This window comes from Podarcis gaigeae, assembly GCF_964106915.1.
Source record: "Podarcis gaigeae genome assembly, chromosome: 7".
In the NCBI taxonomy this organism is placed as follows: Eukaryota; Metazoa; Chordata; class Lepidosauria; order Squamata; family Lacertidae; genus Podarcis; species Podarcis gaigeae.
The window spans coordinates 25,602,399-25,616,596 of NC_139683.1; the positions used below are offsets into that span (position 1 = coordinate 25,602,399).

The 14,198-nt window shown below is 44.9% G+C and overlaps 1 protein-coding gene across 10 annotated transcripts in view; it reads right to left on the reverse strand.

Moving 5' to 3' along the window:
• The window catches only part of LOC310849509 (neural-cadherin-like), a 54,430-nt gene that overhangs the window by 2,964 nt on the left and 37,268 nt on the right, over positions 1-14,198 (reverse strand). For 2 of the 10 annotated variants that reach the window (XR_014566945.1, XM_083749744.1), the window contains exons 21-32: positions 13,533-13,765; positions 11,962-12,239; positions 10,073-10,287; positions 8,762-8,889; positions 8,344-8,471; positions 7,400-7,523; positions 7,122-7,302; positions 6,425-6,591; positions 5,293-5,557; positions 4,044-4,224; positions 2,160-2,413; positions 293-467 (exon numbers count right to left, since the gene is read on the reverse strand). Coding sequence is in view for 5 of the 10 variants with exons in the window: in XM_083749744.1 (XP_083605870.1) it covers positions 293-467; positions 2,160-2,413; positions 4,044-4,224; positions 5,293-5,557; positions 6,425-6,591; positions 7,122-7,302; positions 7,400-7,523; positions 8,344-8,471; positions 8,762-8,889; positions 10,073-10,287; positions 11,962-12,239; positions 13,533-13,765 (2,329 nt within the window). In the remaining 5 variants the exon portion in view is untranslated. Of the gene's footprint in view, positions 1-292; positions 468-704; positions 771-2,159; positions 2,414-4,043; positions 4,225-5,292; positions 5,558-6,424; positions 6,592-7,121; positions 7,303-7,399; positions 7,524-8,206; positions 8,254-8,343; positions 8,472-8,761; positions 8,890-10,072; positions 10,288-11,961; positions 12,240-13,532; positions 13,766-14,198 lie in introns of all 10 variants that reach the window. The other 8 variants (XM_083749741.1, XM_083749743.1, XM_083749740.1 and 5 more) reach the window with 6 other exon arrangements.

The window sequence follows — 14,198 nt, forward strand, 5'->3', positions numbered from 1 at the left end:
ACTGCTTTGTAAACAAAACCTGAAAGCAATAAATAAATATTAATTTTATGCAGTCCTAAACCTGCACACTAGGGAGTAATCCCCACTGAACACAGTGGGGCTTACTTTTGAGTAAACATGGACAGCATTATGCTTTAGCTATGGTTAAGTATTTCATTTACCAAACTTTTCCCCTGACAAAACAGTTCGCAATCATGCCTTCAAAATGTTTATTTTACTTCTTTTTTATTTCTCTGATGCATATTTGAATCTGGCCTATTAAGGAATTTAAAATGCTGTTGTGATGCCATACCAGGTCATGCAAAACCATACCAGGTCATGCTCCCCTCCACCCTCCTCGTTATAATTGAAGATGTTTTCTCTAACATCTTCCCAACTTTCGTGTTCCTCAGGGATGTGGTAAATTCCTCCTTTCCGAAACCTTGATCTCCCCCACTGACTCCACACAGTATAGGAAACTAATAAACCTGAGGAAGGAAAAAGAAAGAAAAAAGAAACATTGGTTATGAGCAGCCTTCAACCTGCAGAGCATAGCTGTATACAATTCATAAAGAAGAAAAGCAAAGCATTTAAGTTTTATATTTGTATGGAGGAAATTCTGTGTTTTAATTTAAGGGTCAATTAAACAAAAGTACATTTTTCAGGAGTGTAATGAATCATCTATATCTTAACATCAAGCTTCATTAAAAGGGTATTTTACTTACCTACAGGAATCCACTAGGACATTTAAATAGAGGGCATTTTGGCCAGTCTCTGGCCTTTCACCAATCCTGAGTAAATAAGATACCCAAAGTAAGTAAAACACTGTTTTAATGAAGATTAAAGTGGTATTATAAATTGAGTCATTACTTTTCTGAGACATGTACACAGTGGCCGCATTTGTATGCTCGTATCTTGACTTAAGCTGAGGTGCATGAGCCTTTTACTCATGCCTGCAGCCCCTCCCTTCTTCTCCCCTTGTTGCAAACCACGATGAAATGAGGAAGTCTGTAAATAACCAGAGTTTCCCATTTCATCTAAATCATGAAACTATTGGTGCCAGCTTCAGAACAAGTCAGGATATTAAATCACAGCTTGAATCTGGTTTAATATATCTTGGCTTGTTCAATAGTTACCGGTAATAGTCGCTATAGCTATATATTACTTCCAGGGTGAGACTCTGCATGTCTCTGTATACTAGTCATTGGGGAACAACAGTGGGAGAGAGCAATTGCCCTCATCTTGTGTACTTTCCACAGGCATCTGGCTAGCTGCTGTGGAAAGCAGGATGCTTGGCGGATAGGCTCTGATCCAGCCTTGCTCTTCCCACATCCAAAGAGAGAAGTGAAGGGGCTGCAAAAACATGAGTAAATAGCTTGTGCTTATATCAGCAGAAATATCACCATCCAAGCTGACTCTTTATTTGAAGGAGTCTTTTATTTTGCTTTATTTCCTGCCTTTCCTCCAGGCAATGCACATGATCCTTGGCTCATTTTTATCCTTCCCGAGTTAACAATTCATTCAAAGCTGAGGTCAGTTTTGCATTTCGGTTTTCAAAGTCCTAAGCACAGGGTTAAATGCAGGGAGGCAGCCTTGGAGGTTCAAGTGAGGATCTCCCACTGCCAAGCCCCATGCATCTGTGGAGCTCCACTGAACACAGAAGAGGAGCCCTGGGTACACAACCAGCTTTAGCAAGACTGCTCAGCTGTTATCCAAATGCACACAGCAGGGGAGTAGAATCACACCCAGTGGCCCTTTTTTTCCCTACAGTGGTTGCCCACAGAGCCCAACATAGCAGCATTCTGAGGTCCTGTGGGAAATGTAAATGCCAGGTCCTGGACCCAGTTGTCCAATGCTGATCTGAGCACCAGGGCAGAGAATTTTACGGAGTGCACAGAGGAGCAGTGGGACTAGGCCTGCCATATATATTCAAAACAATGTAGATAAGCTTCCATTTTGTCTAGCACGTGTGCCAATCTTGACCAAGAACTACTGAAGACATAGATGGGGAGATGGGAAGAACTGGGGTGAGGGAAAGGAAGGAAGAATGTAGCCAGATCTCCATGGAGGATCTTTTACTAACAGTTGTTAAAACAGTACAGGAAGGCAGAGGCATTGCTAAGCGCCCTCATTTCAATACAGTATTAAGATGTAGCACAAGAGAGGTGAAACTTTCCTACCTAGAAAAACAAGCAGGCACATGCTGATAGCCAAGATGGAACCAGAGCTGAGCCCCACGGGCCTTCCTGCTTTTACGGGGCCAACTTCGCACCATTTCCCTTTATAACCTTCAGGGCACTGGCAGACGTACTTGTCTCGGGACTGGGCCACACAGGTCCCTCCGTTCCTGCAGTTCCAGTGCCCGCAGGGCGACGATGTGCACTGTTTCAGGCCCGTGAGATTATCCATCACTTCCACTTTGCCAGCTGGGCACCTGGATGAAGAGAAACCCACCGTTTTCATAAAAGAGATAAAACATGAAGCCGCCCTGTTATTTTGCAATGTTTATGCAAAGGAACGATCAGAAATCCCTTTCCGGGGCAATTTGATAAACATCCGCTTTGGGGACCCACAAGTTCCTTTAGGGGAGTGAGCAGAACCAGTGGCTGAAATAACGGCAGGTACCTTTTGGGTCCCACCTAAGCTGCTTTTGTCTCTGGATTTCTCCAGGCTCCACTATTTTGCGGGAGGGATTCAAGCATACACAGTGATACCTTGGGTTAAGTACTTAATTCGTTCTGGAGGTCTGTTCTTAAACTAAAACTGTTCTTAACCTGAAGTACCACTTTAGCTAATGGGGCCTCCTGCTGCTGCCGCACGATTTCTGTTCCCACCCTGAAGCAAAGTTCTTAACCCGAGGTAATATTTCTGGGTTAGCAGAGTCTGTAACCTGAAGCGTATGTAACCCGAGGTACCACTGTATCAGAAATTCAGGTTTGCATAATTAAAGTAGATAGGGGCACTCTATTGCCCTAGTGCAGAGCTCAACAAACTGTCTCAGCAGGGGGCCGGTCCACTGTCCCTCAGACATTGGGGGGACTATATTTTGAAAAAAAAAAAAGGAAGGAATTCCTATGCCCCACAAATAACCCAGAGATGCATTTTAAATAAACGGACACATTCTACTCATGTAAAAACACGCTGATCCCGGACCATCCGCAGGCTGGATTTAGAAGGCGATTGGGCTGGATCCGGCCTCCAGGCCTTAGTTTGCCTACCCATGCTCTAGCGCAACAAACCCAATTAATAGGAACGGCAAATGGACTCTGATGGGGAAATGCACTGAAAGTTGTGGGGTTAGCAGAAAAATGTGTTAACACTCCATGAGCAAAGCAGTGTGACTGTTCATTGTTACAGAACTGCCATGTAAATGAATCTGAATGCTTGCTCAATGAAGGCCAGACACAGCGTAAGCTTTGTGCAAGCAAACCAGGATCAATGCAGAATAAACAGATTGCCTGGGAGGAGCACTTATCTTGTGTGGCTGTGCTCCTGAAATGATGGACCAGAGGCAACACATCCTGTGGTCCCTTGGTGATGTGTGCAGGCCAATAAGGACCCTGGACTACTTGGTGCCCCTCTAAAAGCAAGGCATGGGAACGGAGTGATTTTTCGAAAGTGGTGCAATGCTCTCTAGCCCCCTTAAGCCAGTGCTTGCCTGCCCCTGCATCCATGTTTATGCCCTCTACAGACGAGTTAGAACGGTTATCACAAAATCTGGAACGACGGCAGGAAATGTTCTCGGGAACGGATGATGTCCCAGAAAGTAAGCTAGTCCCAGCTCCCAAGTAAAGCAAAAATGCAAAGCTCTCTGGGTGCAGGTGGCGAGGTTCCTTTCTTGTCTGTGTGCAGGAACTCATGCACACTGGTGTTGCGGCAAAAAGACTGGTAGGGTTACTGCTGGCTTGTTTCCTTCCAAGATATGAGAGAAGACCCTTGGTGGATCAGCCCAATGGGCCACCTAGGCTGGCATTCTGTTCTCACCGTGGCCAACCAGTTGATTTTACAAAAGGAAAAAGAATTCAAAAGGAAAAGAGAACAAAGCAAGACCAGGGTATATATACCTGCACTCATACTTCCTCCAAAGGTCTACGCAGTGGAAAGGGCTGTAACAGGGCTGGCTGCTGCAAGAGCTGGAATGGCAACCTATGGTGATGCCCTGCTGCTCCACAATGAAGCTGTATTCAGTGCTTTTGCCATCCACAAGAAGAGGCTGGCCGTTCAGGCGGACATCCCTCATACAGCCTGCAGGGGGCACCAGAAGGAAGAGAGGCTTACGTGAGCTTTGTTGTAAATGGTCCTCCTTTAACTGGAGTGTAGTGCGACATTAGAAGTGGTGAAAGTGCATTGCACCGATGTTCAGTGAACCCTGGATGTCACTCAAGTCAGGAGCATCATGCTGGCGCAGCGATGCAGGAAACTGCTAGTCTTGCCAAGTACAGCACAGTGCAAAGCTGTCCCATTAACAAATGGGCGGAGACAATGAGAACCACTTCCCAATGCACCATCTTGAAAGCTTATTCCATTGCTATTGAACAAGCAGTACAGTGGTGCCCCGCAAGACTAACGCCTCGCAAGACGGAAAACCCGCTAGACGAAAGGGTTTTCCGTTTTGGAGGCGCTTCACAAAACGAATTTCCCTATGGGGTTGCTTCGCAAGACGAAAAAAATCTTGCATCCCCCTGCGGGTTTTTTTTCGCTTTTTTCGCCCTTTCCTTAAGCCGCTAAGCCGCTTATCAGCTGTTCCGCTCATAAGCCGCTTAACAGCTGATCGCTGGAAGCCGCTTGACAGCTGTAGCGCTAATCTGCTAAGCTGTCAATGGGCTTGCTTCGCAAGACGAAAAAACCGCTAGACGAAGAGAATCGCGGAATGAATTCTTTTCGTCTAGCGAGGCACCACTGTAAAAGCACAACACCTATTACCTGTTACAATTGCATTCCATTGATACAACACGGAAAAAGCCACAGTTATGGGGAGAAATGATGATGATAAATATTTTTTAAATGAATGGCTTCCTAGGAGTTATCCTAGGATGGCATGGCATTTTCAGTGGGGGCCCCAAACATGGAAGAAGTGGGTGGTGCAAATTCTCATAAGCTGCCTCTGATCTTCTTAGATATGCTGTACAAACCAGAACTGGTAGCACTGTTAAATTAGTGGGCCCATTTCTGGTCTTGGGGCCCTGGGAAATGCCCAGCGCTGCTACCCTCTGGAGGAAGTTCTGAGCTGCACATCCTTAGTGGTTCTACAAAGGACATGAACAATTTTTACTGGTTTTCAAATTTTCCAAGTCCATCAGACACACCACCTACCTTGGAAATCGCTTTCTGAACTGTTAGCAAGGCGGTTTCCGAGCACAATGCTTGCCAAATTCATTTCAAACTGTCCACTTGATCCCAGAATGGCCGAAGTCTCATGATCGCCTCCACCATCATTGATACGCAAATAAAATTCATTGTGATACCGCTGTAAGGCTAGTTCAACCCACTGACCGTTGTCTATGTGCACAGTGCTTAACTGAAGCGTGTGGTCTTTGTCTCCCAAACTGAAGCTCACACCAAAATGTCCACCAATTACCTGCATGGAGACATGAGAAGCATGGTATTGATATATAATTTTATAGAAGACGCATACAGCATACTTAAAGATCTGAGTGTTTAATGGGAGCAAACTGTTGTTCTTTGCAGTGGGAAAAGTGCTTTGCTCCAATTAAGTTTTTATAAGATTAAAGAAACTTTTCAGAAAATGCAGCTTTTTAACTGGAAACCCATTTAACTGGGAAATGAAAAGAAAAATAATTGTGTTGTGTCTAGTCACAGGAGAAAACAGCTGTGGAATTATGGAATATGAAAAAGCAACTTTCTTTGTTAAGTATCTGGGATGGCCATGTATGCAATTTGTGCTTGAAAGATGGATGCTGGCTGCAGCCAGAATCTCAATAGCACAAAGGCAGCTGGACAGCTCAGCTGGTTAGAGCATGGTGGTGACTGAAGCCAAGGTTGCAGGTTCAATCCCCGTAAGGGACAGCTGCATATTCCTGCATTGCAGGGGGCTGGACTAGATGATCCTCAAGATCCCTTCCAATGCTATGATTCTATGATAATTCTATGAAAGGTAGAAAACACTGAAGGCCATATAGTTAACACATTGTTATAGAACTATCCATTTCAGAGAGGATTACCCACAATTTAAAGGTCTCCAATGGGTCAAAAGACCCAGATTGTTTTTATGCTTTATTTCTTGCCCTTTTGGAACTGATGCAAATTATTCTCTACCTGCCCTGATGAGGGAAATCTGGTTTGTCTTTTCCTTAACATCAATGTATGATGTGACACTTACTTTTACTTAATTTTATTTTCTGCTCCTGTAATTGCTGGTTTGTTGTTGTTTTTTTAAAAATTAAAATAAAAGCGTTCATGGAAAAACAGTGGATTAATTGTTTACCTCCACTCTAATGTATCCGCTTCCATCCGAAGATGCCATACTGAGAAGGGTGCAGAAGGACATCCTTGTGCGTACTGCAAGTTGGACACGTGTGTGGTATGCATTAAACAGCGTTTTCAGTTCATAGTGAATCCAACTATCCTTTCCAAAAGTCCATTCTGGAAGAGCTAAATGTGAAAGGGCAGACGAAGGTCATACTGTGTAATAATTTGGACTTTCCCACCTCCCTTTTATTTCCTAAGTGTCTAGTATGAATTTATATTTTATTAAAATCAAAGAGTCTTTATTAGGGCACATGGTTTTGTGGACCACAGCCAACTACATTGCTGCAGGAAGGTGTTCTACTAAGCTGGCAGGCATAAACACAACACATTTATTGACTAAGAATATTAGCATGCATTTTATTTTGGTTAGGGACAAAAATGTATCTAGTACTCAGCACCTCCACACTCCATTTACCAAAAGTCCCTATTCCTTGTTATGGAAGCAGAATAGATTATGCAGCGCTTAAGTAAAAAAATACACAAAATTAGGGGTGGGAGCATGGTGCAAAATGCACTCCTAACGGAAAAACTAACAAATCCATCTCATTAAAATCAAAACCGGAACCAACTCTACTCCGTGTTGAGTCCACTGCCTTGTTGCCAGAGTCTTTTCCTTGGGATTACTAAGTTTTCCCCCACAATGCAAACCGAACCTTTGTCACATCTTGCTCCTGTGTAGCCGGTGAAACAGTCACAGTTAAAAGAGCCCCAGTCGCCAATGCATTTGCCATGGGTACCACAGGAAGGCACACCAGCTTTCTGGCACAGCCCATCAGTCAGAGAGCAGCCTGGTGCACTGTTCAAGGACTCCGCAGGATGCTCTAAATTGTATACCTATAGAAAAATAGATAAGCAAGAAGAATGGCGGTAAGCAGCTAGAATGGGATGGCAGGGAGCTGGGGGAGAATGTGCGATGCCTTGATGGTCTTACCTGGCTATCAAGGACAACATTCCGGATGCAGCCAACAAACCCTCTGAAATGCTTTTGTGACGTATGGTAGGGCTGGGCCTTCTTCACTCCACCCAGCTGGAGAGGCTGGTGAACGTTGAGAAATCTACCAACAGCAAGAGAATTAGAAAGGTAGAAAGCAAAAAAGCAAAACACACCCCACAGTTCAAATAAACCTACAGCCAACCTAGATAAGGATATCTGCTAGCCTTTGAGGAAGGGAAGAAGAAGAAGAAGAAGAAGAAGAAGAAGAAGAAGAAGAAGAAGAAGAAGAAGAAGAAGAAGAAGAAGAGTTTGGATTTGATATCCCATTTTATCACTACCCGAAGGAGTCTCAAAGCGGCTAACATTCTCCTTTCCCTTCCTCCCCCACAACAAACACTCTGTGAGGTGAGTGGGGCTGAGAGACTTCAAAGAAGTGTGACTAGCCCAAGGTCACCCAGCAGCTGCATGTGGAGGAGCGGAGACGCAAACCCGGTTCACCAAATTACGAGTCTACCGCTTTTAACCACTACACCACACCGGCTCTCAGTGTGGAACACAGGAAGATGCCCTAGTCAGACCACTGGTTCATCTAGCTGCCAACACTGACAGGCAGCAGCTCTCCATGGATTCAGACTATGGCTGTGTACACACCATGCATTTAAAGCACATGGCTCCCCCCAAAGGATCCTTCGAACGGTAGCTAAACTAAGAACCCCAGACAGAAGCCAGGTTGTTGACAACTGAATGGTATGATGTCTGAAGTGGCCCAAAGAATCAAAGGTTATCTTTAAACAAGTCACTAACCTGCATGTCTTGCAGCGTAATGAAATTTGCTGACTTAGCCCACGACCCTACCAATTCAAATTGGCCTAAATCAATTAAACAAGCTAAACTCAAGTTGATTGATCTACCAGTCAAAGCTTATACTTCCAGTATTTTACCTCTCACTTCCTGGAGTCTCGGAAGAAACCTTACAGGCAGATTTATCTGACCTCGACACTCCCTGCAGGGCACCGGCGCTGTTCATAACAGAGACATTTACACAGTGGTCCAAGATCAGCTGTACTTTCTAAAGTGGAAAAGATATTTATGTTGATTCAGGTTGGAGCCGGAGTGCTGGAGAGTCCTCTCCCCTGCCCCCTGTGCCAATTCCCCAACCAAATTATTCCACCTGAGAAAAAAATGCATCTACCCATGTAGCATCTAATCACAAATCTAATTTCCTCCCTTAGTTACTCTACAAATGTGACTTCCATTCAGGATAAACTAACATTAAAAAAAAATGCTATGCTCAAATAAAGATTGAGTGTGAAAGCTCAAAAACTTCTAGAGTCCTTTTAGGGTACACTTTACACTTGCCTTTCCATCGTTGATTATGTTTATGTTATGCCAGCGCCGATCAGCGACGTTGACTTTCTCCGACAGCTGCAGAAGCAGTGCCCCCGAGCCATGGCTCAAAGTTAGCAATGGAACACCCTCCGAGAGCTCTGTTTAATGAAAGAGAACAGCATATTGGGTGGTTTTCTTCCTTGAGAATTATGATTCTGTATTTCCTTGTTGACACGCACTTCTTTTATACCATCTAAGACAGGCATCCCCAAACTCGGCCCTCCAGATGTCTTGGGACTACAACTCCCATCATCCCTAGCTTACAGGACCAGTGGTCAGGGATGATGGAAATTGTAGTCCCAAAAACATCTGGAGGGCTGAGTTTGGGCATGCCTGATCCAAGACTACAAGAACTCACATTACCTTCATGCAGGAGGACCTTGCCCAGTGGAAGAGGAGTTGGCCACAGCAACAGCCTCCCAAGGAGAAGCGTCACTGTCGCTTACCAGGAGTGGGGGCTCAGTTGGCTCCACCAGTGCATCCATGCAGCCCTGACCTTGCTGCTGCCTCGCTCTACCTAGAGGTAGCAGCGATGCTACTGCAGGGAGGCTATTCCTGTGGCTGCACCCCACCAGTCAAGCCGCTCCTGGCTTTGCATACCCTCAGCTGGGATAGCTCAGTTGGTAGAGAATGAGACTCTTAATCTCACATGTCATGAGTTTGAGCCCCACGTTGGGCAAAAGATTGCTGCACTGCGGGGGCTTGGACTAGATGACCCTTGTGATCTCTTCCAATTCTATGATTCCAGTATAAATACGGTTGGAAGAGAAATATACCTTAGGTGTACAGAGCAAAATGAGAAATAATAATAATAATCTTATTATTTATATCCCGCCCAACTGACTGGGTTGTCCCAGCCATTCTAGGCAGCTTCCAACAGAATAAAACACGGCAAACAAATATCAAACATTAAAAACTTCCCCATGCAGGGGTGCTTTCAGATGTCTTCAGAAAGTTGTGTAGCTGTTTATCTCCTTGACATCTGGTGGGAGGGTGTTCCACAGGGCGGGTGCCGCTACCAAGAAGGGCCTCTGCCTTGTTCCTTTTAAACTTCACTTCTCACAGTGAGGGAATCGCCAGAAGGCCCTTGGAGCTGGACCTCAGTGTCTGTACTGTTATAGTCCAGAGGCCTTAGGAATCACTTCCACTGCTCTACCCATTTTGCCTCTGGCCCTACCCATCACTAGCATGTGGCCCTGAGGGAATGCTGGGGGGGGGGTGGTTCCCAACCCCTGCTTTATCATCCAGTAGTACAGAAGGAGAGAAACAGAAATCTTTCACCTAGGGCAATGAAATCCTCTGCTTCCCCCGGCTTCAGGCGTGTCATGGGCCCGTTGTAAAGCAGAAGTCCATTGGCTGCTTCGGTAATGAAATCCAGCGAGATACGGCTCTGAAAGCAAGGCTTGAGGGTCGGGAACCAGGCATATCCGTGTCCTCGGAAGGTGTGCTGTGTCTGCTGGCATTCAGGCCCATGGAAAGCCATGGGGCACTTGCAGCTGCAGAAATAAACTGACGTGTTATTCCTGCCCCTCTCTCTACCCCTAGGCCGGCAGACATTGCAAGTCAGAGAGCATAGCAGCTACCCTTTGCCACCGGAAGAATGGTTTCTTATTCTTCCTGATAGTTAGTTGTTTAAACTGATTTTAGTATATTATTTGTACATTACTTAACCCGCCTCGAGATCTTCTGGTGAAGGGCAGGCAACAACCCCCCCCCCTTTTTCAAGATTATTGTTAGTAGTAGTAACGTACAGATGGAGTTTCTTCACACAGCACATAGTTAAACTATGGAACTCACTCCAGCAGGAGGCAGTGAGGGCCACTAAGATGGGTGGCTTGGCTAATGAGCAGGGGTGATGGGAGTTGTAGTCCAGCGACATTTAGAGGGCCACAGGTTCCCCACCTTGGGTTATGGTGTCAGATGAGGGCAGGGAAGAATTCTCTTCAGCCGTTAAGCTCAATGGATGACCCTGAAATAGCCGTTATTTCTCAGAATTATCTACCTCAGTATGTGGATTAAAAAGGGGGGATTGGGGGTGGGACTATGCACACTGCCCTGAGTTCCTCAGAGGGAAGGTGGTATATATCTTCTACAGACACACACAAAATCGCTAACAAAACAAAATTCTTCGAAATTCTTTAGTATAAGGGTAGATACTCGGTTGTATCTAAAGGGCCTAATGGACACCCACAAATAACGAAATGGGAAAGCTCACTGTACAGTGAGAGGTACTCAAGAGATGGCAGACAATGTTTCAGGAGGAGAGACAAAAACCCAAAACATTTTTTGCAGGGGAATAATTTCCTTTCAGATATAATGGGTCCACTTCTATTCATTGGTTGTAGGAAAGAGTTGATCGGAGAGGCAAGAGGAGCTATCCTTAAGATTGAAACCATAGAGATTTCACTTCAAAGCCCAACATTGCCATCTTGTGTCTTGGAAAAATATGGTATCTGAAGAAGTGTGCATGCACACGAAAGCTCATACCAAGAACTGACTTAGTTGGTCTTTAAGGTGCTACTGGAAGGATTTTTTTTGTTTTGACTATGGCAGACCAATACGGCTACCTATCTGTAATTGGAAAAATATGACAGCCATGAAGCCATTCCAGAAACATGTCTGGGGTCAAAGTTGTATAATTCTGCAAAACCTAGGATTCTCTCAAGCTTCAAGATACTTCCCTCTTGTGTGCAGGTGGTGTTGTTTCAGCTACATTAGAATGGGTTATTAGCATATAAGGTGACTCGAGTATATAATCTGCGAATGGTATTTCCTTTACTGTGCTTTTAGTTGGAATTTTTGTAATCCGCCTTGAACATTTCTTCACTATAAAGCCTCTGAGACTTGTCCGGTCACCAGGTCATTTTGTGTCAACAGCACCCACATTTTCCACACTTGATGTCAGGAGCGGGAAGATCGTGAGGCAAACCTTCAAGCTGTGACAGCAACGGAAGGAGGGGGAGTCCATTCTTTCTTTGCAGCCATTCAAATCGCATGGCTTTATATGATGTCAAGTGATTGGCAGTTGAGTGGCCCCGCCCACCTGTCAAAAGAGGTCTGCAGAGGGTTGGCTACTTTTGAATCTGGAGCTCTACCATGATCCCCATCCCCACATAAAGGCTGGCACTTTTTTAAAACAACACAACTCAATCATGAGCCAATCTACTAACCTGTAGCCCAGGTCTGTGTCTGTACAGGTACCACCATTAAAGCATGGATTGATCCGGTAGGAGGAACAAGAATGGTGCTTTCTCTCCCGAGCTTCGCAAGTACACTGGGCACTGCTCAGTACTGTAATGGAGGCCAGCAAAACATTTCCGGAAGAAGTAATCGTGGGAAGAGCACTGAATTCATTTTTGCTGGTGCATCCGGCGCTATGAGAGCAGTTTTCAGTTGCACACTCATCTATGCCAACTTGTGTGATGCTGATATTCAGGATGGTTTCCAGCTGTTGTGGGTTAGATCTAGTTTTCAGCATTTTATTTTTTTTAAAGGAACCCCAAATGCACAAGAGAACTAGACTAAAAACACCTCTTTGAAGACTCTACAGGTGCCTTCACAAATGATACCTTTTGGGCTCTGCTGCAGTTGTCTCATAGCAAGCAGTGCCCCGCAACGTATTTGTTCTTAAAAAGTCTGGACTGAATTAGATTAAACCCAATGTTCAGTTTAGTCTTAAGCTAGTGCAGTTTTCAGCAACCCTGGTACCCTCCGGATGTTTTGGACAACAACTACCATCAGCTCTCCTCCAATAACCCACTGGACCCACCCTGTAAAGTCTCCTTCAGCCAGCTCTAAGAAGCCAAGACGGGAAAGGGGGCAGGTTAATGGCCTTGCTTCTCCAAGCAGCTTCCCCATTCCAATAACTGAAACTGTCCATTCACTGGGCAAGCTATAACTGTGATGTCCAGCTCTGTGTGACTCTTGAGCCATTTTGTCCCTCAGGAATTTTTTTATTTCTTATTGCATTTAGAAATCTGTAAAATCGTTACAGCAGGCTTCGGAGGACATAAGAGCAACACTCTCTTGGCCACATGGCAAGAGTCCACTCACCACTTGGAAAAGTTTTGCTGCATGGCTTTTCCTGCTATCATCGCCCAACGGTAAGAACGGCAATACAGTCATACCTTGGAAGTCGAATGCCTTGCGACTCGAACCTTTTGACTCCCAAACACTGCAAACCCGGAAGTGAGTGTTCCAGTTTGCAAACGTTCTTTGGAACATCCAACATGGGTTCCGCGGCTTCCGATTGGCTGCAGGAGCTTCCTGCAGCCAATCGGAAGCCGCACCTTGGTTTCTGAACGTTTTGGAAGCAGAACAGACTTCCCGAACGGATTCCATTCGACTTCCGAGGTACGACTGTATATCCTCAGGTTCAAACTGGGATTTACACTACCTGTGCTCCAGCTGCCCCCTCCCCCCTTTTTTTTGCCTGCACACCACCAGGTGTTTAGGAAACCATCAGATTCCACCAGTCCCCACAGGTGGGCCATCTCAACAGGTCCACTCCCCCTGCAGAGTGGAGTTCTTTGGGGGAAAGACTATCTTCAAACCTGTTTGATCATGAAGTAGCTGCCGTGTGTTTCCCATGCAAAATTGCACTCTCAAAATCTGGAATAAAATTTAGAAGGAAATCCACAAAGATTCCATCAGATAGGTTCTGTAGAGACTTCATTAAAAATGTTGCCTAGAATTGCAAGTTGTTGGGGTGGGGGGGGAATGACAAACAAACACCACTTACCCGTGCTTTGGACACAGCGACATTTCCATTAAGTTTTTCTGCTTTGTAATAGGGTGATCCATGAATTGCAAACCATACATCTACTCCTTGTGTTTTGCCTGGGCTGTTCAAGACACTGAAGATGTGGACATTTTCAAGTTGGGCTGGTATGATTTCTGAAAAAAGCTTCTTCATTTGGTTGTACTTACTTTCACTCTCAGATGACTGATATATAAAATCCTCTGCAGTGATATCTGTAAATATATATATATACACGCAAATTTCCAAGCCTGACACTGAAGCAACGGTGAAATAAAAACCTTCAGGCATCTCCTCTCTAAAAGGCAAGACCACTTCCAGAAAGTTCATAGGAATTCATCCCTTGAAAATTTATCCAATCTCACACCTAAACCTTAATTTTTTTTAACACATACTACTTTACCAACATCTTGGTATTCCATGGTTACCGGTGGCCTCTACCAAGGGGCAAGACATGTTGCAGGAAACTTTGGGCTATTAAACTGACCTGAAATCCTGGTTTTGGGGGATGCCATGACTAGGTATGGGGGAGATATTTGATTCAGTTCATATGTAAAGGTGGACATGCCAAATTTTGCACGCACAGAAAAAAATTCACGACCTGAAACACAGCCATTGTTTGAAATTCACACTTCTCTGAATTTTGCA